Source organism: Strongylocentrotus purpuratus, unplaced genomic scaffold (assembly GCF_000002235.5).
Source record: "Strongylocentrotus purpuratus isolate Spur 01 unplaced genomic scaffold, Spur_5.0 spur5_scaffold_17, whole genome shotgun sequence".
Taxonomy (NCBI): domain Eukaryota; kingdom Metazoa; phylum Echinodermata; class Echinoidea; order Camarodonta; family Strongylocentrotidae; genus Strongylocentrotus; species Strongylocentrotus purpuratus.
In genome coordinates, this window is record NW_022145602.1 from 580505 (window position 1) to 603273 (window position 22769).

General features: G+C 37.6%; 1 protein-coding gene across 1 annotated transcript; it reads left to right on the forward strand.

The window, feature by feature from the left end:
* The first annotated feature begins 1563 nt into the window (after positions 1-1563).
* On the forward strand, positions 1564-21847 carry LOC755547 (wee1-like protein kinase 2). Its single transcript, XM_030988405.1, is given in 13 exon segments — positions 1564-1889; positions 1892-2028; positions 2030-2060; positions 2063-2546; positions 6269-6338; positions 7053-7222; positions 8014-8135; positions 8781-8927; positions 10043-10171; positions 10908-10993; positions 16466-16633; positions 16936-17081; positions 18550-21847. Coding segments are annotated over 13 exon segments (1869 nt in total). The 5' UTR covers positions 1564-1825; the 3' UTR covers positions 18665-21847.
* The last annotated feature ends 922 nt before the right edge of the window (positions 21848-22769 follow it).

A 22769-nucleotide genomic window follows, 5' to 3' on the forward strand; every position in this document is an offset into this window, starting at 1 on the left:
AATTATTGGGGGGGGGGGGATGATTGTACAGGCCACCCCCACCTAAAATATTGGGGGATACATCCCCTACCCCCCCCCCCCGATCGACACCCATGATTACACCTACCATTCCTTGAAAATAATGCATGCATGGCCGTACAAAGGAATTTTTCCAGTTGTGTTGGGAACCGGGGGGGGGGGGGAATCCAATGAATTATTGATAACTCATTGCATTTTCTTTGTTTTTGTGTTTTTCTTTGTGGGAGCTGTCCCTACCCTATAGCCCCCCCCCCCCCGCTGCGTACAGTCATGATTCAGTGCCAAAGCAATGGCCTCGTAGCTGTGAGACCCCAGTATCAGAACCGTGTCGATGTGCTATATTAGTGCCCTTTTATGAGGCATTAATCCTCATACTGTCAGTTATGCAGACTTAAGGACGTATGTCCCCTAGTTGATAAGCATAAAAGTATACACATGGTTTAGCAGTCACGCCTAACAAACACTCGCAAATTATTATTCAATAAAATATGAGCATGTATACTAATAATTAGATCTATTATGAATAACTCATTGTCAAAATCATTTCATAAATTGGGAAAGAAAAACAAATATTCCCCCTTTATGACCAACAGTGGAGGCCTACTTGAGCTATGTACATGTATGAATATTTACTCCATAATTCTATGACAATCGGGCGAGCTCTTTGTTTTTTAGTACTGTTTTTGCTTTTATTTTTTTAAATTATGAATATTGTTTTATTAGTAGTATGTATGTTTTATATGATTTTAAATAATTTTCTTTCCGACCAAACCACTCTTTTTCCAATATAATAAACCTAGACTTTTTTATCAAAATATAAAGGATATAAAAACCACCATCAACTAATGGCATCTTGCTCTATAAGATATCCCCATGCACCCTGTGACATTCCTTTTGCTTTTTAATTTCACAAGTATAGAACTACTTGTAAGATGTTTTATTTTAATCATGTAACGTAATACAAACTCCCTCTAAGAAGCAGAAGAAGAAAGGAAGAAGGACGAAGAGGAAGAGAATAGGAATGAAGAAAAGGATAACGGTTGATCTCATCCCTCCCATCTATTAAGCCCTACAAATTTGCCCCAAAAAGGTTTACTCAAAAAGGAGTGAAGAGAATCGGAGAGGGTGAGCCTCATAAACAGGATCAGGCTGTTCGGAAGTTTTTTTTACGAAAGCCGACAAAAGATACAGTAGCCCATGAAGATGACAAAGTGGGCCCTCGCCCTATTATTTCGATGTTCTTTGAGTGACTCATTTTGCCGCTTTAGGTAGCACAATAAACACTTGTATTGTCCATAAAAGGTATGACACATCCTTCCAAACAAACGATTACTCAAAATTGTTTCTATTGTTTCATAACTCCTAATAAACAATAACGTAGCCTGAAAAAGAAAATCCTTTTTATTGATTATGCACTGTGTTTTGATGACGCACAAGAACAACAGACGCTTGCGGTACGTTGTAAAAGCTCCTACAGGTGCTTGTGCGATCATATCGGCCTTCTGATTGGCTGATGATTACTCATGTGATTCCGTCCAAAACAGGCGCGCCATTTTGACCGTGCTTTCCGTGCATAGAATGCATGCAGTATTACACGCACGCTAAATATGCACACATTACACATGCGCCGTATATCTCCAACGTGTAACGTGTTTTTATTTACATCATTTGCATTTTTGCGAAACGCCACCATCGCTGAATCAAATTAACGGGAAGTGAAGATTAATTTCATCAATATCTAACGGTTTTGCTCAATGAATGATGTCTTTAGCCGCACCAATGAATTCCTTATTTCATCGAGGTGTTCATGGATCGCCTTCCCAACGCCTTGATTTTGGCGATGCTCTCGGTTCAGAAGGCGAAAGTGACGCGAGTTTTGCAGCTTACTCCGATTTCAACGAAATACAGGAAGGAGCCATTGATCACAGTCCCATTTCAAGTTCATTTTCAGACGACCGTGATGATTCTCTTAACCTTACAGCAGAATGGGACCCCGCCTTGGCAACCCCTAAAAGCAGTCCATCAAGACGGCGTGTACAACGTAGACCAAATTCAAGACTCCATGATGGCGAAAATTCAATCGCATCGCCTCATTTTCGAAGGCCAAGCGACTCGAGTTGCAGTCCCTCTCCGATGGTATGCGCAAGCAGCCCCGCCTCCTCCGCTGGCGGGGGCGACGTCGTGGGATCTCCACCCCCACACAAGAGGCTGCGAAACCTCAAACTTTTCGATTCACCTCACACACCCAAATCGCTGATTCAAAAGGCAAATGCTAGTGCTAGACGAAACAAACTTCTAGCAAGTAGACTGTTCAGCGAAAAACCTGCTAGTTCTACTCCTACTGATCATGGCGATGGGCCTATTGCCTTTGGCATTGCGAGGCCGCACACGGCTCCGAACATGAGAAATTTACAGAGAAGAAGCACAAGAATACCCAAGACAAGACAGCAGAATGTAGCTAATGTCAACCCTTTCACTCCGTCAGCCATGCTGCAAAATGCGACCAAGAAAAGGCTTCGACAGGAGAGGTAATTATTAATGAGTATGAATATGAGAAAGTGGTGCTGGTGGGTCTCCAAGCTCTAATTTCCGTCCGAAAAAAATCTGCTCTCTCTAATTCTAAGTAAGAGAAACAGGCATCAATTAACAGAACAGTGAAAAAATACACTTGGCTCGGGGTAAATTATCCCCAGAAACGCTAAAAAGAGCCCAACAAAATTTGCACAGAGTTCAATGCAAAACAAATTAAAGAGTGTTATTTTCATGCAAGCAAGCTTGAAAAGTAGCTCCCCAAATATTTAGAGTATTTTTTTCCCTGGTGTTATAATAATTTTCATAATGTTACAGTTCTGTTATTGCCATGTTCATTGTTGGTTTGCTTATGTGGCATTCAGTCAATTTTAAAGTTTAACCAAACTTGCAATTGTTGCAGACTTAAACTGCTTAAACCAATGAACTCAGCTCAGTATAAACTTTGGTCTTGATAAAGTCTCTTCGGAGTCGGGCTAACTCAGACCCGGGGACAAGTTGGCCCCATGATTTACAGTTGGGCCGAATTGTCCTTGAGTCCGAGCTAGCCCGAAACGTCTCTTTGTGTACATGTAGATGTCGGTCAGCATGTAAACTAGAGTTTGGCTTTAAGTAAATCATTATTGGTTTAATTTATTGAAATGAATTTACCTCTGTTTCTTTATTGTTTTCCTTGAGTTTTCCCTGAAATTTTTTATTTTAGCAAAGACAAACAAAATATGTTGATTCTTAGCTTATCAGGCTTTATTGTATAGACCCCTATGGTAAATATTCTACGTAGATCATCTCCAAATCTCCATATTAAAAAAAAATAGTATGGGGGGGGGGGGGGGGGGGTAAATACATGTAGTATGCAGTATAGAACGCCAGAATTAAAAAGAAAATAACTCAGGCAGGGGTAGAACTTCACATCAATTAGAAAAGATCTGGACTAATTATAGCGAAAATGTAATGTTGAAGACCTTCAAAAATCAAAATCTTGACTACACCTTATCACTGAGAGTCTTCTTCTTCTGTTGAAGTACAGGCCACCATGTTGTTGGTGTATCTTCGTACGTTGGGGTTGTGCAGATAGATATGTACAGTCTGAGAGATATCCCAACCAAATAAGGAGTTGCATACAAGTAGCCTATGACCTTCATTATTATTCATAATTTATATGAGTATTGAATTTAAATCTCAAAGTTCAGTTCCTCTAAAAAAAAACTGGTTCTGACATAACAATAGGGTTAATGTATTCTGGAACCTACCGATTCCATTGTGTTATTATAACTACTAAGATAAGCCAGAAAGTATGAATCATTTGATAAAGCAAACATTAGTCTATTTAAATATTCTGACAATGCAAAGGTCAAAGGTTGCACCATGCAAAGGCTGCAGACTGGTACAGACAGGATTTCATGTCTGCACTCTTGTTTGCGAAACCTGCCGGTTATTTTTTTGAAAGAATACAAGTTCAAGTACTTACATTGTATGTCAACAGGTCACCTGCAATGTACAATTTTCATGAAATTCAAAAAGGTCACTGGCACTGCACAGCCTGGGCATAGAGACTGACAGTAGAAGTTTTCAGAATATTATTATTATTAGGCTTTGCAAGGCTTTTCTTTGTGAACTTCTGGATGTGATCACAATGAAAACTATTTGTGAGTATTGAGGCTGTTGTAAATCAATGAATGAATAAAGTCATAAACCTCTTCATTTCTGTGACAGAGACTTCTATTTCAAATTGATATCAAAGAAATATACTGGCATGGTATTAATGTGACATTTTTATGACTTCAGTGAACTCAATTAAAAAAATATTTTTGTTGTTGGTTGAATTAAAATTAAATGCAAATAGCCCATATACTGTAGTAATGTGAGCTCAGTTACAAAATAAGAGCTCTGTAAGTTCCATCTTTTTCAAACCAATCCTACCCCCCCCCCCTCAAAAAAGTAGTATATTCTTATTTGTATTTTTCTAAAGAGTAAAGGTACTGTTTTCGCTCTGTTCTTAGTGAAGTCCTATAATTGCATCGCTGAGGGGTATTCTGCAGTGAATTATCCAATTTATTTCCTAGTACTGAATTTATCCTGTGCAAACAAATTTTGGGATAATAGGGGAAACGATTTGTTATGTATCCAGTGGATCTTTTTGGAGACTTGTTAGAAAATCGATTTTTGTCATTCATTGCAAAAACAAATTTCAACCTTTTTCAAAGGAAACAAAAATGTGGTTATTATAAATGTAGTATTGCACATTAGGTGATCTTTCACTCAGTAGTAAGGGAAAGCCATTTTCAATGTAACACATACAGTACATGTACATGAACATTTCTGTAAATTGTAATACATTTATTATCTACTATGCTTTGATATTTGGCCTTGTCCACCTTCATGAATATTCACATTTTCAGTAATCATGAAAAACTACATCTTCTGATTAGTGATAAAGGACTGTGAGAATTGCTCCAGACTTTATTTTTTGTCAGAGGTTTGGATTGTGGTTGACTTGCAATTGTGTTTTAGGTTAGGGTAAGGTCTAGTGTTTGGTCAGTAAGTGTAGCCTCCTGTACTTTAGGTGAATTGACCATGGATCGATTGGCCCTGAACATGTGACCTACATGTACAACACCTCTGATTAATCTTCAACATTCAACTGTCATTTTATTCTTTCCTAAACAACAATAACAGTATCATGTCCATGTCAATCACATGCTATGTGTAGTTAAGCATATTGATTTCTATTTTTCTACCCACTCCTTGAAGGTCTCATCATAATTAGATTTAGCTTCTGAATCTATGTTGTACAGTGCACATTGTAAAATGCATAGAACACCTCCATTCTAATTGCGTTTTCTTAATTCCTTGTGCCCTTTTATGCCCATTTAAACCGAAGACCAATTTTGATCCTATTGTCACTAGACAAAAGAAAGCTATGACAAGGGCCTTTTCAGAGGTTTTTAGTTGGATTAAAAGAAGTTTTTGAAGTTCCCTAAGCTTCAAAGGACTTCATTTAGTGGACCCCTGTTTTTGTTATTTAATTACAATTGACCCATAGGCCTGGTTGATGTCTTTCATAGCCCAACACTTCGCCTAATCCCCCTTTTGAAATGTTTAAATGGCAGAGCCTTTTGTTAGCTTAATTGATGGGGGGCTATTGAAATGACCTTTGAGTCTGTGGCCTATGACTTGTTCTCACAACCCTTTGGAAACATCATCTGGTTATGATATTTGTACTGGTACTTATGAAATGTTGTTTGCCATCTAGGAAATATGTCCTGGGAGTCCTTGGATATGTGTGTGTAGAGAATTTTCACCCCCTCTCTTTCTTTCTCTCTCTCACTCTTTCTGTCTTTCTCTCTCTCTATTGAAATGCCTGCTACCTTTGACCTGTTCCCACAACCCATAGTAAACTCTGTCTACATATGGAGTTACAAAATTTGTACTGGTACTTTTTACATTATGCCCAAAAGAGCCCCCAAAAATTTGCATAGAGTTCAATGCAAAACAAATTAAAGAGTGTTATTTTCATGCAAGCAAGCAAAATTGCATTTTACGCCTTTCCATGATATCTATTCTATATGATTTTTCAGCATATTATTCATGCTATTCAAGAAAAAAGATTTTCATCCATATATAATTTGTCCATAATTATCAGTTGTCTTGAATTTTCTTCAGGTGACTACTTTAAGACTTTTCATTCAACCTTTTCTTCCTCTGTATTTTCTTTGACCAGGAGTATTCTAGATGATGATGAAGACTTGGATGATGACATGGATGGTAGTTATACAGAAAACCCAGCCAAGGTAAAAACAAAAATATTCCATATCTATTTCATTTCTGTTTTCGTCAAAGACAAACATTAATAATAATATTCCGCTTTTATATAGCGCCCAATACATCGATACAACGGTGTGTCTAAGCGCTTTACAGATATATTATTACTATTATTGTTTAGGGGTGATCTGATTTTAGCTCGGGGCGTTATTTTGTCAAAGAACATTAGGGCTTGGGTTTAAGTGGATTTGGGTTGGGGAAAGTGTTGGATACAGGGTTGAGGTTACACATAGCAATGTCAGATATTAACAATCAATTTACTGCAGGATAAACCATTCAGAATGAAATATAGCCATTTTCTCTCGACATACCATTCCCATACCAAAGCTCAAAATTATCTCCTTGAATGCTGTGAGCCCCAAAATAGGGAGCCAAGCAGAGCTCAAATAATATTTGAGCACCATGCGTTGTGGACGAGTGCTATGAAAATATCCATTATTGTTAGGGGTTCAAGGCATTAATCTTCATTTGCCACACTCGACTGAGGTGAGGTAAATGAATACCTGGCAGGAATTAATTCCTTGAAATGCTGGAGCGCTGTAATGGCGGCTAGGCTAAAGCTGGGGTAATAATGAATACATCGCTGAATAGAATTTCTAGATCGACGGCGCTATAGAAATGCCTATTGTTATTATTTATTATTATTTTTTCTCAATATTTTGCTTTCTTATGTTTTTCCGCAGAGGATAGCCCTACGAGACAGTGACATCTCTCGCTATGAGGCAGAGTTTGTCGAGGTCGGTAAGGTTGGTTCAGGGGAGTTTGGTTCCGTCTATAAGTGTATCAACAGGCTTGATGGATGCTTCTACGCCATCAAAAAATCAAAAAGGCCCATCGCTGGATCGGCTTTTGAGTGAGTACTTTTATTCTCTGCAACAAAGAACATCATATTCTCTTAGGTCTTCATCAGCTCCTACCTTTTTTGTTCCCAATTCTTGTAAGCGGGCTAGTTTGAAATCCTTTCAGTCCTTAGCCCCAAGTCTCTGGAACAAACTCCCCTCATTCTTAAGAAACAGTACAGTACTTAACTAGATTCCTTCAAAAAAACAACTGAAAGCATACCTGTACAACTCCTTTTAAATTTTTGATAGTCTAAGAGCCAGCGCCTTGTATCCTTTGGAAAAGGCGCTATAATATAAATCCAATTATTATTATTATTATTATTATTTCTTTATTGGAACCAAAGCTTGAGGTTGGATTTCAAAATAATATAAAAATACAAATAGATAACAATGGTAGAAATAATGTACACAAAGTCAAAGAAACTGTAACATTTGATACATAAATATATGAATATACAAATACAAACCTTTTAGCTACTTGTAACATGGCCATGATCCTTGTTCACACTTTGGCATTCCGAGTTGGTTGGGATGCTTCCATTGCTACAATCTGCCTATCAAAAGCTTGAAGGGGGATTGATTGATTTTTTTCCAATTGTTTGTCAATGGGGTAGTTTCATTATAAGTCCATTTCTGGACCTGGTTTTCCAGAGATTCCTGCATTAAAAGTAAACTGAATGCCCCTTTAATAAGCAAATGGTATTGAAGGACACCCAAAAGGACCCAAATGGAGTATAAAGGAGCCTAGTGAGCCATATAATGTTGTCAGATACTAACTATATGTCGTCTCCTCGTATTACAGACAAATGGCTCTGAATGAAGTGTATGCCCATGCAGTGCTAGGGACTCACATTCATGTGGTCAGGTACTACTCAGCTTGGTCCGAAGCAGGTCACATGATCATACAGAATGAATACTGTAATGGTAAGTGTATCTAACCCTTTAAGTTGGGACTTTGATCGGATCAGAAGATCGGAACGACACCCTGGCACCTTTGATCGGTATCGGCACAAAGCATAATTGGTTCAATTTATTTTTTTTTAATGCCAAAAAATTTCAAATTTTGAAGAAAAAGTTTTTAAAAAAATATGCATAGCTGGTCACATGATCATACAATTAAATCGAATACTGTAATGGTAGTAGGTCAAGATCATAGTCGTCAGTTGACATTTCATTGTAGGCTTTTTGCTTTTATCTTATATGTCACAAATGATTCCATCTGTTTTCTATCCTGAATTTAGGGAGGAGTATAGGAGACGCTGTCACATTTTTGTTGTTGACAATAGCATATGCTTCTTATGCCGATATCTTATATACAGTGACTTTGTGTGGTGATATAGCTCTGCAAGGCTCCCTAACAAGAAAAAATAAAACTAACAAAAGACTAGTATAGTAGATTAGTAGTCAATATTTGCAAATACAAAAAGAGCTCCAGGAATAGATTTTTTCCTTTGTGCTAGCAATGCTGATATCATATTTGTCCTATGTTTAATTGTTATATATTTTTTGTAACAGTTGTTGTGATACATTTTTTCTTTTTCCATCTTGTTCAATCTGTCTAATGTTCAGGAGGTAGTTTAGCAGACATCATCTCGTCAAACAAACAGAACAACCATAGGATGACAGAGATAGAACTCAAGCAGGTCCTGGTCCAGATAGCCCAAGGTCTTAAATACATCCACTCAGAGGGACTAGTCCACATGGATATCAAACCAGGTAAACAGTTCTTGGTCCAACTGAGCCAGGAAGGCAGTTCATGATCTAGCTACATTCAAACCTGCTTTAGTGACCACCTGTCTACAAGGACCACATTTTTTGTGTCCCTTGAAAATGGTTTCTCATTGAAACATGTACTAAAGGAATCTGTCTACAAAGACCACTTTTTGTGTTTCCCTTAGGCGGTCGGGTCGCTGTAAACAGGTTTGACTGTATTTGTGACGTGGCACCTTCAACTCGCAACAGGTGATAGACAGGGTTCCCACTGTCATTGAAAAGCAGGGAAAGTCATGGAAAAATAAATTCTTCTTGGAAGGTCATGGAAAATGAGCAAAAAAAATCTCCCCAAAACATGGAAAGTCATGGAAATGGTGTGGGCTATGTGTTGCTATGGCAGCCTTTCAGTTTGAACTGACAATAAGTGTGGTATTAATATGCTGCTTGGATACTGCATGGAAAAAAGAAAAGGGAAAAAAATAGGTCTGTAACCCTGGATAGAGTACAAAATTGGTAAAAAATGGGGAAAAAAAAATATTTGGAAGGATGATTTTCATGGTTGTATCATATTTGGAATCTGTTATAAATAATCCATATGGATTAAAGAGAAGGTTGAGTTCTGGGGAGAGGTGAAAAATAGTTTGTAACCATTTTCAATGTTCTAATGCAAATGTTGAAGAACATCAGATGAAAAATGTTCCCTGAAAAGCTAGGCTCTTCATATGCCTTCATATTCTATTTATGAATTGTAACAGCTGAAAATATGGGCCTCAGTTTATGCCACTTGTTTTTGTAGTCCCATATAAATCTTTCTGTGCATAGTGCTTGTTACTTTTACCAAAACTGGGCCAAATTTTTTATCATTTTGATGATTCCTGAACCTTGCAGTACACACCAATACTAATATGCTACATGATCAACTTTTTCTGATGGATTCCACTCCGTTTCTTTTACAATGCAATCGCATGACCAAAACTCAACTTTATCTTTAAGTTTGACAGATCTTGGTCTGAAGTTCTGTTATTTGTGACAAACCTGTAACAAAGTATATTTCATGTTCAAATGGTCCCATGTAATATTTCTACCATGTTTTGATGTGGTGCTTGTTATTTTTACAGGAAATATCTTCATCTCCAAGAAGGAGCCCCTCCCATCCACCACACCGGAGTCCGAGAAGATAGATGAGGAGGAGGAGGAAGGAGCCACGGAAGATAACACCCCACTCGCATCACTTATTTATAAAATTGGTAAGTTTAGGCTCATTCAGATATGTCGTAGTAAGCCACCGCAACAAAAAAAATTGTTGGTGATTTTTTTAATCACTTGTTGATCATACCTTGGAAGTAGGCATAAAGTTATACAAAACTTATTTGCCCCTCGGTGTCCGTTAGTGGGTTACTGTTGAATTTGGCGTTGTGCAGTTACGGATGAACATGGACAGTTGAATAGTTCATCATGATTAAACTTGTCCTTCTTCAGTGACCAGTACTTGTCAAGATTTTATTTGAAAGAATTGAGTGATGGACTTTCTGCTACATATGAATGGCAACTGCACAGAACAAAGGTTCTGCACATATTCAGTTAGCTCTTTGTTGTAATATACATAAATGTAAAGCTAAGTACACTTTATGTTCCTTTGTAATGAAATAAACAGGTGGTTCATCTATAATCATTGTTTATCTAGACTCCATTACATGTATTATAACTTCCTGTTAATAGTTTTGAAAACTGTCAGTTAAATGTTTTGACTCAGCTTTACTTGTCCCTTAACAACAAGCAAAAAGGAGCTGGCAACTCAGGTGTAAACATTTTTTAAGTCACCTTTGTTAATTATCGCAAAAACTTGTCCGTGTTCCTTTCATTAGCAAAATCACATGTATCAAATTTCAGCTTATACAATATTTTGTACGAGATGGATACCTCAAGACAGGATCGAGGATTGATTGTCATCTGTTTGTCTATTTTGTATTTGTTAACTATCAGGTGATCTGGGTCATGTGACTTCAATCTCCAATCCCAAGGTAGAGGAAGGTGATGTCAGGTTCTTACCGGTAGAGATCTTACAAGAGGTACGTTCAAAAGATGCTTTTCATTCTCATATTACCATGGTAATAATACTAGGTATAATGATAGTAATGTAGGTCCAACAAACTCTTTTCATTTTAACAATATGACCTGTGTTAATAATAATGATATACTGTTTTGACGTGCATTTCAGTGCTGTAACGTCTCTATACACATTAAAATTGCTTAAGCGTGGGTATATAGAGGGCAACACACAAACGTACGCACAGGAGCATAGTACAGTACATAGTACAGCATAGCTCAGTGTGATTGGGAGTGATCGACAAGTTGCCTACTTCACGAACGACTATATACCCACGCATGAACATCTTAAAGAGAATATTAAGTTCAGGTTGTGCAGTTTCACTGTGAAAGGAATTGTCCAGATGTTATTCTGCATGGTTATGAGTGTCACATGAGAATTAAGAATGATGTTACCCTGAATAGGGTGAGTTTTTCCTTTGGTGTTTGTATTTCAGTTACACCATGAATAAAGCCTCTTTGAGCCGAGACCTAAAACCAGTAAGATTAATTGTCGTTTTTCCGTGACAATTTATGGCGACCTTGCCAGGACCAAAGTTTTAGGTCTCGTATGTTATATCCCATTTTGTTGGTTAAATATCCGTTACACTGTACGTGTAGGTTGTATTGGAAAAGAGAGACGGATGTTAGCAAAAGGAGTGATTTTGCGGTTCGGTGTGGTGTGTCTCTCGCCACGGTTTCAGCAGTGCGTGTATCGTCAATAGACGTACAGTATTTGCGGTGGGTGATTTGCGTCCGTATACGGGATCGTGTGTAGATTGTTATTCAGATTTCAGGTATGCGTGTTATGTGCATGGGTGTCCGTAGGCATTGTTTATTGCAGCGGTGTATACAGGTTTGTGTGCGAGGGCTGTACTGGGTTTCAATGACCTGAATTGGACATGGTATTGGATTTAGCTGTGTGTGAGCATGAGTTAATCCAGGTTGGATGCACAGGGATACTTGTTGTCATACTTTGACTTTGAGACGGGTCTTGATATTGCATGTCTATGTTAATTAAGACAAATGGTGGATAGTTTTTCACGGGTTCTTGTCTTGGGAATTAAGCTAGACCTCTACAACAAGAGTCTTGATGGTTGTCAATGTTTTCTTGAATAGATTCTACGGGGATTGTTCCGTACCTGTTGATACCCAGTTGTGATTTCGAATACAGTTTCATAATGGCCAGTATAGATCAGATAAAAGAGTTCTCAACCCTAGGTCGGGAGATGAGCCTTGCGGGTAGTGAGCTTAACAAGTTCGTTTCCGAGCGCTGCGCCGAAGTGTTAAGAGTAAAAGAGCTAGAATGTGATCGCGAAGAGCGCGAAAAGGAAGTGAAGCTAGCCGAGCTTCGGGTCGAGGAGAGAAAGAATGCCGGTGTTGATACGGGTGGTTTGAGGTTGAAAATTGGTAAATTTGATGACACATGTGATAAATTTGATGCATACATTACCAAATTCGAATTAGTCATGGCTAGTCAAAAGGTACCTGACAGTGTAAGAGCCTTACACCTTATTTCTAAATTGACAGGGCAGGCTTTGGAGGTAGTGAATAGAATGTCAAGGGAAACTCGCAATGATTACGAGGCAGTAAAGCGAGAGTTGATGGAGTTCTATCATTTGACCGCCGATGGTTATAGGAGGAAAATTTCGTACGGCGAAGCCAGAAAAGCATGAACAGCCTAGGCAATTCAGTGTACGATTGAAGGGGTACTTGCAGAATTGGATTGAGTTATCAAACATTGAAGAGGATTATGACTCCCTGTTTGATTTAATTCTAAGAGAACAGTTTGTGTATTGTTGCCCAAGGGAAGTTGAAGTGTTTGTTAGAGAGGGGCAGGATAGTAGCATTGATAAGGTTGTTGAAAGGGCTATGGTTTACGTAGGGGCCCATGGATTACATACATTCGGTACACCCCGCAATCCAGGTGAATTCAAACCGACGGCTACAAGTACACAGGGTAGTGTCGGTCCCACTCGGCCAAGTGTCCCCAAGGGTAAGGGTTTTGACTCGCGTACACCAAGTAGTAAGGGTGCAAGAGCACATGATGCAGGCAATCGTTCTGCTAGAGGTTGTTATATGTGTGGTAGCCAGGGGCACTTTAAGAACGAATGTCCATTGCGCAAACAGATACATTCAGCACAAGGAATGATGACTTTGGATGGGACAGATTTCCCCACCCAAGGAGTAGACGGTAATGGCAGTTCTCAGTTAGTCGCGAATGGTGTTGAGGATACAGGAGATAGTATCGGCACATTGAAGTCTGTGGATAGTTCACCACATGCAAATATAGTGCATCTTGGACTAGCTAGTATCTGTTTACTACCAGTAGAAGCAAATGGATTAAATTCATTAGAGCAGGCAAGACAAAGCATTGTGAATAAGTTAGGCATGGCTTATGATCTGGTAGGGGCTATGACGAAGCATATGCCCGTAGTTTCAGGTAGGCTGGAAAAAGGGAACAAAGCAGTATCAGTTTTGAGAGATTGCGGATGCACTACTTGTGTAGTTAAATCAGAACTAGTCGATGAAGATCAGCTAACAGGGTACAAGCAGTTAGTATTGCTCATTGATGGTACAGTAAGGGAGTTCTCAGTTGCGAAGCTCACAGTTGATTCTCCATACTATGTGGGTGAGATAGAGGCTTTGTGTATGCCTCATTCACTATTTGATGTTGTTATTGGGGATATAACTGGTGCACGTGAACCCCGCGATCCAGATTTGAACTGGGTACCTAAAGGAGGTAAAGTAGTAAGTGACGTTGCAGATCAGGTGAATAGTGATGGTGAGAATACCATTGGTGATGTCAAGCAGGATATTGAAGGGCAGGTGGTTGATAGAGTTGATCGAGTTGAGCAGGTTGCAAATATCTCTGGTGTGAAAGAGGATATTCCAGGGGTGATGGCAGTTGAAACTCGATCTCAGAAGGAGGTCAAGGTCAAATCGATCAAGGGTTTGAAAATTGGAACTCCCGTTTCCTGCATAGAGCCTGCAGGTTCTGTTCATGAACAGAAGGAAGATCCATCTTTGAGTTCATTGTGGAACAAAGTAGGTAGAGAGGAGGTTAACTTGCCAATGGCTGGCTGTTGTTATATAAGCAAAGAGAGTAGCGAGGTTTGTGAGGATTCAGCGGAAGATGTTGAGGTTCAGATTAGTGATGTTGATGGCGCTGACGTGACAGTGATGCCACCCATACATGAGAAGGAATTCATAGGGCATGTGAGGGTGAATGAGTCCGTGGAAGAGAGACGTAGGAAAGGGATATCTCAGTCATTGCGTGAGTATCATGAGGTCTTTTCTGATGTACCATAGAAGACATCAGCCGCAAAGTGCCAATTGTTCAGGCATCTGACTAAGAATCATGAGATGAGTACAGGTTTAGGATGTAAAGGGTCAGGATAGTGTTGCAGCAAATGGTATGAGGAATGTGTAAAATGCACTACACATGTTTTTATTTTGGTCTGCGTACCATTGTAAATGATTGAATATGTGTATTATGTATCATGGGTTAACACAGTTTATTAATGTCAATTTTGTTGGATACACATTGCATTTAATAAGATTATGTGATATCTACGATGTCAGCACGAGATAGCAAGAGCTTTGTAGACATCATTTGTTTATTTTCTCGTAATTTTTCGAGCATAGTTCATGTATAGGGAGCTTGGAAAGAAATGTAACAAACGATTTAGTACCATAAAATCTTGTCTGTTTAAATGGCAGCATTTGTTTTATATTGATTTTGCAAGCTACAAATGTGTACCCATCAAACTGTATATGATAGTGCATACAAATTATCCCGAGCATATGTTTTGTGGAGATGCATGAAATGCATTACTGAAGGTTGATATTAAGAAGAAAATATTACAGCAGTATTACATGTATTTTAGTTTACGCAAATGCAGGAATGTTACTCACTGCATTTTGAACCATGCCAATGTATTTTTTGAACGATGTCTATGTATGATACTCGTTATGAACTTTAGTGTTGGAGCTATATCATTGTGGAAATTATAACAGATTTAGATGTGAGTTTTGCCATAATTAGCTTTGGACTTCTGTTGGTGGTCATCTTTAAAAGTCTTCAGGTATCACAAAGATTGGACTCAAACGACAAACAATGACCGAGATGATGTCCCATTACGAACAATACTCCTTGAGACTATGGTTTTAGCATACACGTTTACTCACAACTTGGACTGATACATTGGATCACAGAAAGAAACTGATGATACTTATTGGAAAGCTTTAATGACAATGTAATGATTTATGTGCAGTAAACATTGAAAAGTTTGATTTTCAAATTTTCATGAGATATGTATTTGCCAATAATTCTAGGTTTTGTGTACAATATTTATTGTAAACATGCTATAGTAAGTACATTTGGAATGAGATGTTCAGTAAACATTGAAACAGTTTGCTTTAAAAATTCCATGAGATATGTAATTGCCAATAATTCTATGATTTGTGTAGAAATTTTACTTTAGTAAATTGTTCTTAAAATGGGGGGCTAATTGTCACATGAGAATTAAGAATGATGTTACCCTGAATAGGGTGAGTTTTTCCTTTGGTGTTTGTATTTCAGTTACACCATGAATAAAGCCTCTTTGAGCCGAGACCTAAAACCAGTAAGATTAATTGTCGTTTTTCCGTGACAATGAGGAATGATTACAAACACCTGTATTTGCTGTCATATCTGTTAAGACCTATAGCTAGTTGATAAGAGATAGTCACAACAGAGGAAATTCCCGATTGGTCAGTCATTTCGTGCTGACTATAGGTAACTATTTGGAGCTCAATGATTTTCAACCAATGACTGATATGCTATCCCCTAACCCATTGTTCTATTACAGGAACACAATCGCCTAACATAAGGGGACATCTTTGCACGTTTATCGGGGCTTGCCACTAGATATGTACATATCGTACCCCACTATCGAACCCCACTATTCACAATAAAGGCCTTGTCTCTTCGCAGCTGCTCAGCGCTATTTCTCCGAACCGGAAACTAGCCTGGGATCTCTCAGAAACTTGATTCTGGCTGTATGTCACATTCAAAACACACCTTTTCGCGTCTTTAGATATGCCCATATCTAAAGCCCTTTAAAAAAGGCTTTGCGTTTATCACCTTCTAAATTTGCCTGAAAGACGTTTGAGAAACCTGATTCTAGCCAAAAATTTGGTCGATAAACGCAACCTAAGAGCAATAGGTCCCAACGGTTGCATACCTACATGCACTTATATTTACTTTCTTAGAATATGAATCGTCAACTGAAATGAGTGCAAAAACAAATCAAACCAGTTCTGATTCATTCTTTTTTATCTTGCAGGAACATGCACACCTAACCAAAGCAGACATTGGCTGCATACCTACAAGCACTTATATTTACTTTCTTAGAATATTAATTGTCAAATGAAATCAATTCAATTCTGATTCATTCTTTTTTATCTCACAGGAACACGGCCATCTGACCAAAGCAGACATCTTTGCCCTAGCCCTGACGGCTTACCTGGCGGCCGGCGGTGAATCCTTGCCTAAGAACGGAGATGATTGGCATAGAATAAGACAGGGTCATTTTCCTCCGCTACCACACATCTCAACTGACCTGGTAGATCTATTACAGGTACGTTCATCATTCCTTTTCTCTTTTAATTAATTTGTTTTCACATCTCGTTAAATATTGTTGAGGGGGGGGGGGGGGTGGAGAAGTGCAGATTCTTTTGACTCCCAGACTTCCTAAAAGATCGGAAATTTTCAAAATAAAAAACGTCAGAGAATTCGAGGAAAGTTATTAAAATCAGTGATTGTGCCTCTAGGGTTGTTCACATATACCATTGTAAACTGTTTTCCATGCAATATGTGAATGAGCCTATAACAGCAGCAAATGTTCTTATTATATCAATGTATCTCTTTCTCTTCAATTAGACTATGATCGACCCAGACCCATCACAGCGCCCCTCTGCATCGGCCTTAGTCCAACACCCTTTACTATGTCCTAACAGCAAACGATCCTTCACCCAACTCAAGAGGGAGCTAAACGTCGCTAAGTTCCAGAATGCAATCCTCTCCAGGTAAGATGAAAAACAAACAAACAAAGGCTAAGATCGACTTTAAGATGGACTTAACTATGGTAGGCCATTCATGCCACTTGTTCCTTTAACCATTCCTGGCATTGGTTTCTCAAGGGACATTTAAATCATGGTCACAAATCTACAGATTTTACATTTATTGATAGTTCATTATTGAAGGAAAAAATATTATCTAAAGATCATAATTGAGAGACAAATGGCGCGAGCAACCAGTGGCATGGGATGCCTGTCATAGTTAAGTCCAAATTGAAGTCGATCTTAGTCTTTGCGAAACACCCCCAGAGCAAAGGTTCAAGAATATTTGAAAAAGAAAAATTTGGAGTTGTCAAATCTCCCAAACTCATTGTTTTTCTTTCTATTCATGGAGAGTAAGAACAAACAGGGCATCTTTTCAAGAAACCGTCAAAAGTTCACCAAGCTAAAGTAAAATAAAGTTTAACAAGCGTTCTAATGGGATGTCAGTAACTTATGATGGTTTCATGAAACGATCCCCTGGTTGCTATCTTGAATTTTTAATTCAAGGCAAGTCTGAAAGGTTTTTAAGGCCAGAAAAAATCACTCATTTTAAACCCTTAGAGGCACACTGTCCTACTTGTAGCTACTTGCTCCCTCTATATAGAAAACTTCCCCAATCGGTGCCTGTTGGTCCCCCATGATCCTCTTTTTATTATGTTAAATGAGAGCTGAGTTAATGAGATAGCCACCTGTCACAGTGACCTCGCTGGCACGCTGGGTGGTCTAATCCCTTCTAGCTGAAGTAGTAAAGCCTGCCTTTAATGCAATGCCAGCTTTAATACTTCATGACTTCATATCTCAGAATCATAATGCAGAGATGCCATTCCTAAAAATGTGTTTATTTGATATGTCACTCCACACACATTTAATGCGATAAAAAACCTCCCTGATTTCTGAATGAATCTTACCTGAATTGAAAGCTGAATGTTAAAGAGAAGGTTGAGTTCTGGGAGGAGGTGAAAATAATTTCTGAGCGTTATCATTGTTATTATGCAAGTGTGGAAGAACATCAAATGAAACATGTTCCCTGAAATGCATGGCTCTTCAAATGCCTTCATATTCCAAATATGTCATGTAACATCATAAATATTGGGACAGATTTTTACGCCACAAGTTCGTGTAGTCCCATATACATCTTTCTGTGTACAGTGTTTGTAACTTTACCAAGACTTGGCCAAATTTCTTATCATTCTGATGATTCCAGAACCTTGCAATACACACAAATACTTATATGCTAGATGATCAACCTTTTCTGGTCGGTTCCACACCGTTTCTTTCACAATGCAATCGCATGACCAGAACTCAAGTTTATCTTTAAGGTTGGCATATCTGATAATGATAATGTGATGTCATCTAGCAATGAATGCCACTTTTCACACCTTTTTGTTCTAATTTCAGACTGTAACACCTCTTTTGTTCTTTTGTTTTTCACCAGAGAGCTGAACGAGGCCCGTAAGAGCACCATGAACCCTCCTCCCAAGTCAAGGTCAAACGCAGGTCGACTCATCGGCAAGAAGGTCAATCGAAGTATGAGCCTTACCATCTATTGAAGACTGTGATCCCCTTACAGATTCATTTAAACAAACAATAAACTACCCCCTCCAAAGGAAAGCTGATAATGATTAAATCCATGTGATATTACCACATACAGTCACATTTATATCATAGCAACAGGAAACCTAAGTCGAGACTTATACACCCATTAATGGTGTTTCCACCAAGTCTGGTAAGAAGGTCAACCGAAGTATGAGCCTTACCATCTATTGAAGACTGTGATCCCCTTACAGGTTCAGTTAGACATACAATAAACTTGCTTTGTAAATGAATTGCAAGAGGAATTATTTTGGGTGTAGAAACAAGATATTTCTGCCTGACATGGTATTTTATCTTGAAGAACCAGTATGTTTACTTATGGCAACAGTTTTTAATAATTTTTTACAATCGATAAACTTAGGGTGAATGCTTATTTCGTGTAAATAAAATTGCTCTATGTGTTTGGTTCGCTATCTAGCAAGAAACAAAGTTATGAAGTAAACTCTGCATTTATCTAAGTATCTAAGTTGTCTTCATGGCGAGTCCATTACATTTTCAAAGTTTTTTCTAGGCAACTTTTATTAAGATCATACAACACATCTTGCCTCTACTATTGCTCTGTTGTCAATTTTTTAATCAAATTCTATTCCAAAGTGCAACCTTGGACCAAATATACTTAACTCGCACACAAATTTAACCTAAAACCCTATCGCAACCATAAACTTCAAGCAGCAAATGTTGCGAAAGCATTTTTCAGATGCCTGTTCTTACAAATTTTTGACAAATTTTCTTATGGTAGTTGGTCAGATTTTATCTCTTTGGTTTTACTTTTGAAATCATTGTCTTCTGTTTTGTACAGTTATTGATGTTTAAATGTGCCATGTTACTTTTAGAGTATGGAAAGAAATTATTTTAAATTGTGTTTTCGAAGCATTGAATTTCTAGTCAAAAAGAAAATACTTAGTGTTTTAAAGAGTGAAGTAAGTTCTGGTGAAGGTGAACAAATAATTTGAAAAAGTTCTCTCATTGTTACATGTGAAGGAATTCTTTTGAAAATACATCACATTCCAAGTGAATTTACTCAATTTAGAAAAAGTTCTGATGCCACATGTTTCTATAGTGTATTCCCACACAATACTGTGCCTTTCACTATATGTGATATTCAATATGCTAGACCCCCAAAACTCTTATCATTTTGATGATTCCAAAACTTCACAGTACACACTGATTCTTATGACCTAAGTATTCAACCTTTTTTTCAATGATTGGATGGACAGTTTCATTTACAATTATCAGTATTACAATTTTTAAAATGTTCTCTGAATGGAAATTCAGAGATTAATATGAAGCAGTTGTTTCGCCTTTTCCTTTCATGGAATTCCCTTAAATACTTCCTTTAATGTGTGATTTAGTGATGAGATGAAGTGGGGGTACATTTATTATTCTATATTCATCAGTATTCAACCATCTATTCCCTGGCTGTGGCAGTCTGCTTTCTATTTTAGAGGTCAATTTTGTGATAGATCACAACAGGGATAGTTAGGATTTAGCAAGGCTTTATTTATTCCTTTATTTTGTTTATGTTGGTATGTGTTTATATGTCTATGAGCCAGGTATATCAAGTGTAAATGTTTTGCTTGATTAACTCGTTCTTCATTTCATGTAATATTTACCTGTTTAAGATTTTATGTACCTTATGATTATGTTGAAAAGACCCATACATTTGTATCACTTTCTCTTTTTATTATGATATTGTGGAGATGTATTTATGAACTCCAATCCGTATAAATGATTTTAAATTTGTATTCTGTGGTAAAACTCTTGTATTCCATCAAAACTACTCTGAAATCTGAAACTTTTTCAAGTATTTTGACAGCTTATTTTTCATCATGGCTTTTGAGGTTTCTTCCTCATGAGGGCATTGGTTTTATGGTTATGTATCACAAGATTTGAAGCTGTTCAATTTTAAAGTCACTTTTTATCCTCTAATTTTGTCAAAACATATACTTGCACCTCTACCGCAACATGTTAAGTCTCAGTATTTTAAAGTAGTATTATTTTATATGTTTATCGTAGTTATCTGAATCAGCTAAGTATATCTGATCACATGAAAATGAATATCTTCCACTATGTTTAAATCTTAGTGTTTAGTTTATTTTACAAATGCATTTGTTCTCTTTTTGAGATGTATATATTATACTATAAATCAGTACTTTACTTTACTAGCAGATACTAATGTATATAGCCTTCCACAATGCTTGTAAATACCGGTAGGTCAGTACTTTTGTCATTGTTACATGTACATGTATGTCGAGTCTTGTTTGACTTGAAATACAGATATATTTGATATTATTTGGGCATTTTTTTTCTCCTTCTCATTCTTTTCTAATTTAACATGAGCTGCATTGGGTGTTTCTAAGTGGGGCATCTTGCAATGTATCTCTGTTTGTTTTGGAGTTGATATTAAAATAATTCCGATATGATGTCTTCCTCCTTCACGGTCTCTCTGACCAATCAGAGAGCTTCGCTTTGTATAAGATTACACAACGTATGTGTAAAATAAACATTAATGTCTTCCTATGTAAACTCTACATGCCTAAGATTATGTTCAGGCACAGTCAAACCTGCTTCAGCGACCACCTGGCTACAAAGACCACTGTTCTTGTCTTCTTTAAGTGGTCTTAAAGACAGGGTTGACTTTATACTGATTTTGTAAGATTATTTTTTGCTTAAAATCTTGTTTCTTGGTGTATAATCAAAGTATTGTCACATTTTTGTGCCAGTAAGTCTTCATTTGTACAATTCATTTCTACAATTCCATAATGGTAGAATTTTTATTGCCTTTTTATGTATTAAGTGGAAGAGATGATTTTATTTCTTGTCCAATTGTGCCTTATTTTCATCCATCGTGCCTTATTCTCATCCATCGTGCCTTATTCTCTTTATTTGAAACCAACTTGATTGGGTGATTGATGAAATCAGGGGGTGCTTCACAAAACTTGTCATCAATGACAAGTGACAGTTTTTGTTATAAGCTAGTGAAATCTTTGCATCTGATTGATTATCAGCAGATTTGTCACCGGTTTTTTGTAATTTGTCATTGAAAAAGGCTTTGTGAAACAGCCCCAGGAGTATGTATATATCTTGATTATATGACAATGCAATGCACAATAAAGTGAGCAGAAATTAAAAAAACGAAATCTACCTGTTATTTAGTTCTTTGTTTGCCCTCTTACAGATTATAAAGCTAATGTCGAGTAAAGGTGAATCATTGCCCAAATTATATATCAATTTTTAAGTTTGTAAAATTTGCAAGTGAGCAAAACTTTGACACTGTCCATTGTGAAAATATTTGTTAATACATTTTTTGGGGGGATGGGGGTGTTATGGGGGTTGCAGCCTCTGCCTCATTTACCTATAATCTTGGTTTCTAGTAAATAAAATCTTGTGAATTTCAACAGAAACAGTCTAAAAATCCTCTTAACATGGAATGGGCTGTTAAAGGCATCGTTTAATAATGTTAAATCTGAGATGCACGGCCCTAGGTGTTATCAGTGCCTGCAATATTGAAGCCCTAAACAATTGCGCCTCAAAAAGTAAAAATCTTTGAGGAACCGGTTTAATCATACTCGTTTTCCCAAATAGACTGGAGTGTTATGAAAACTGTTTGGAAAACGCAAAATTTGATGTCGATTTGCAACCACAAATATCTTGATAATCTGACAGGTGATCGGCTTGTAAAAGTCATGGGAATCCTGACTGACCTAAAGGTTTATAATTATCATTGCAGTATGAGCTAAATCCAGGATATTGTTTCAGAATCTGAGACTGTCACGTGAGAGACTTTTTTTTATTTTTTATTATTGCTACGGACACACAAAATAAAGGGAAATAGAGCTTGTTAATTAAAGTTAAATTGTAATGTTTAATTTCCAATCATTTCTCCTGTTTCACAGACTTTGTTTTGGCTTCAATAATAATACAGTATGTAAATAAACTTATCTTTAACAAAAATAATTCTGGATGGGTAGTTTCCCGTCTGACATCGACGCCGGTCACAGCTCGTGTTGTCCACTTGGCCCTGGCCTCCGCAGACGGTGTCTTTGTTCCACTTGGCCCCGG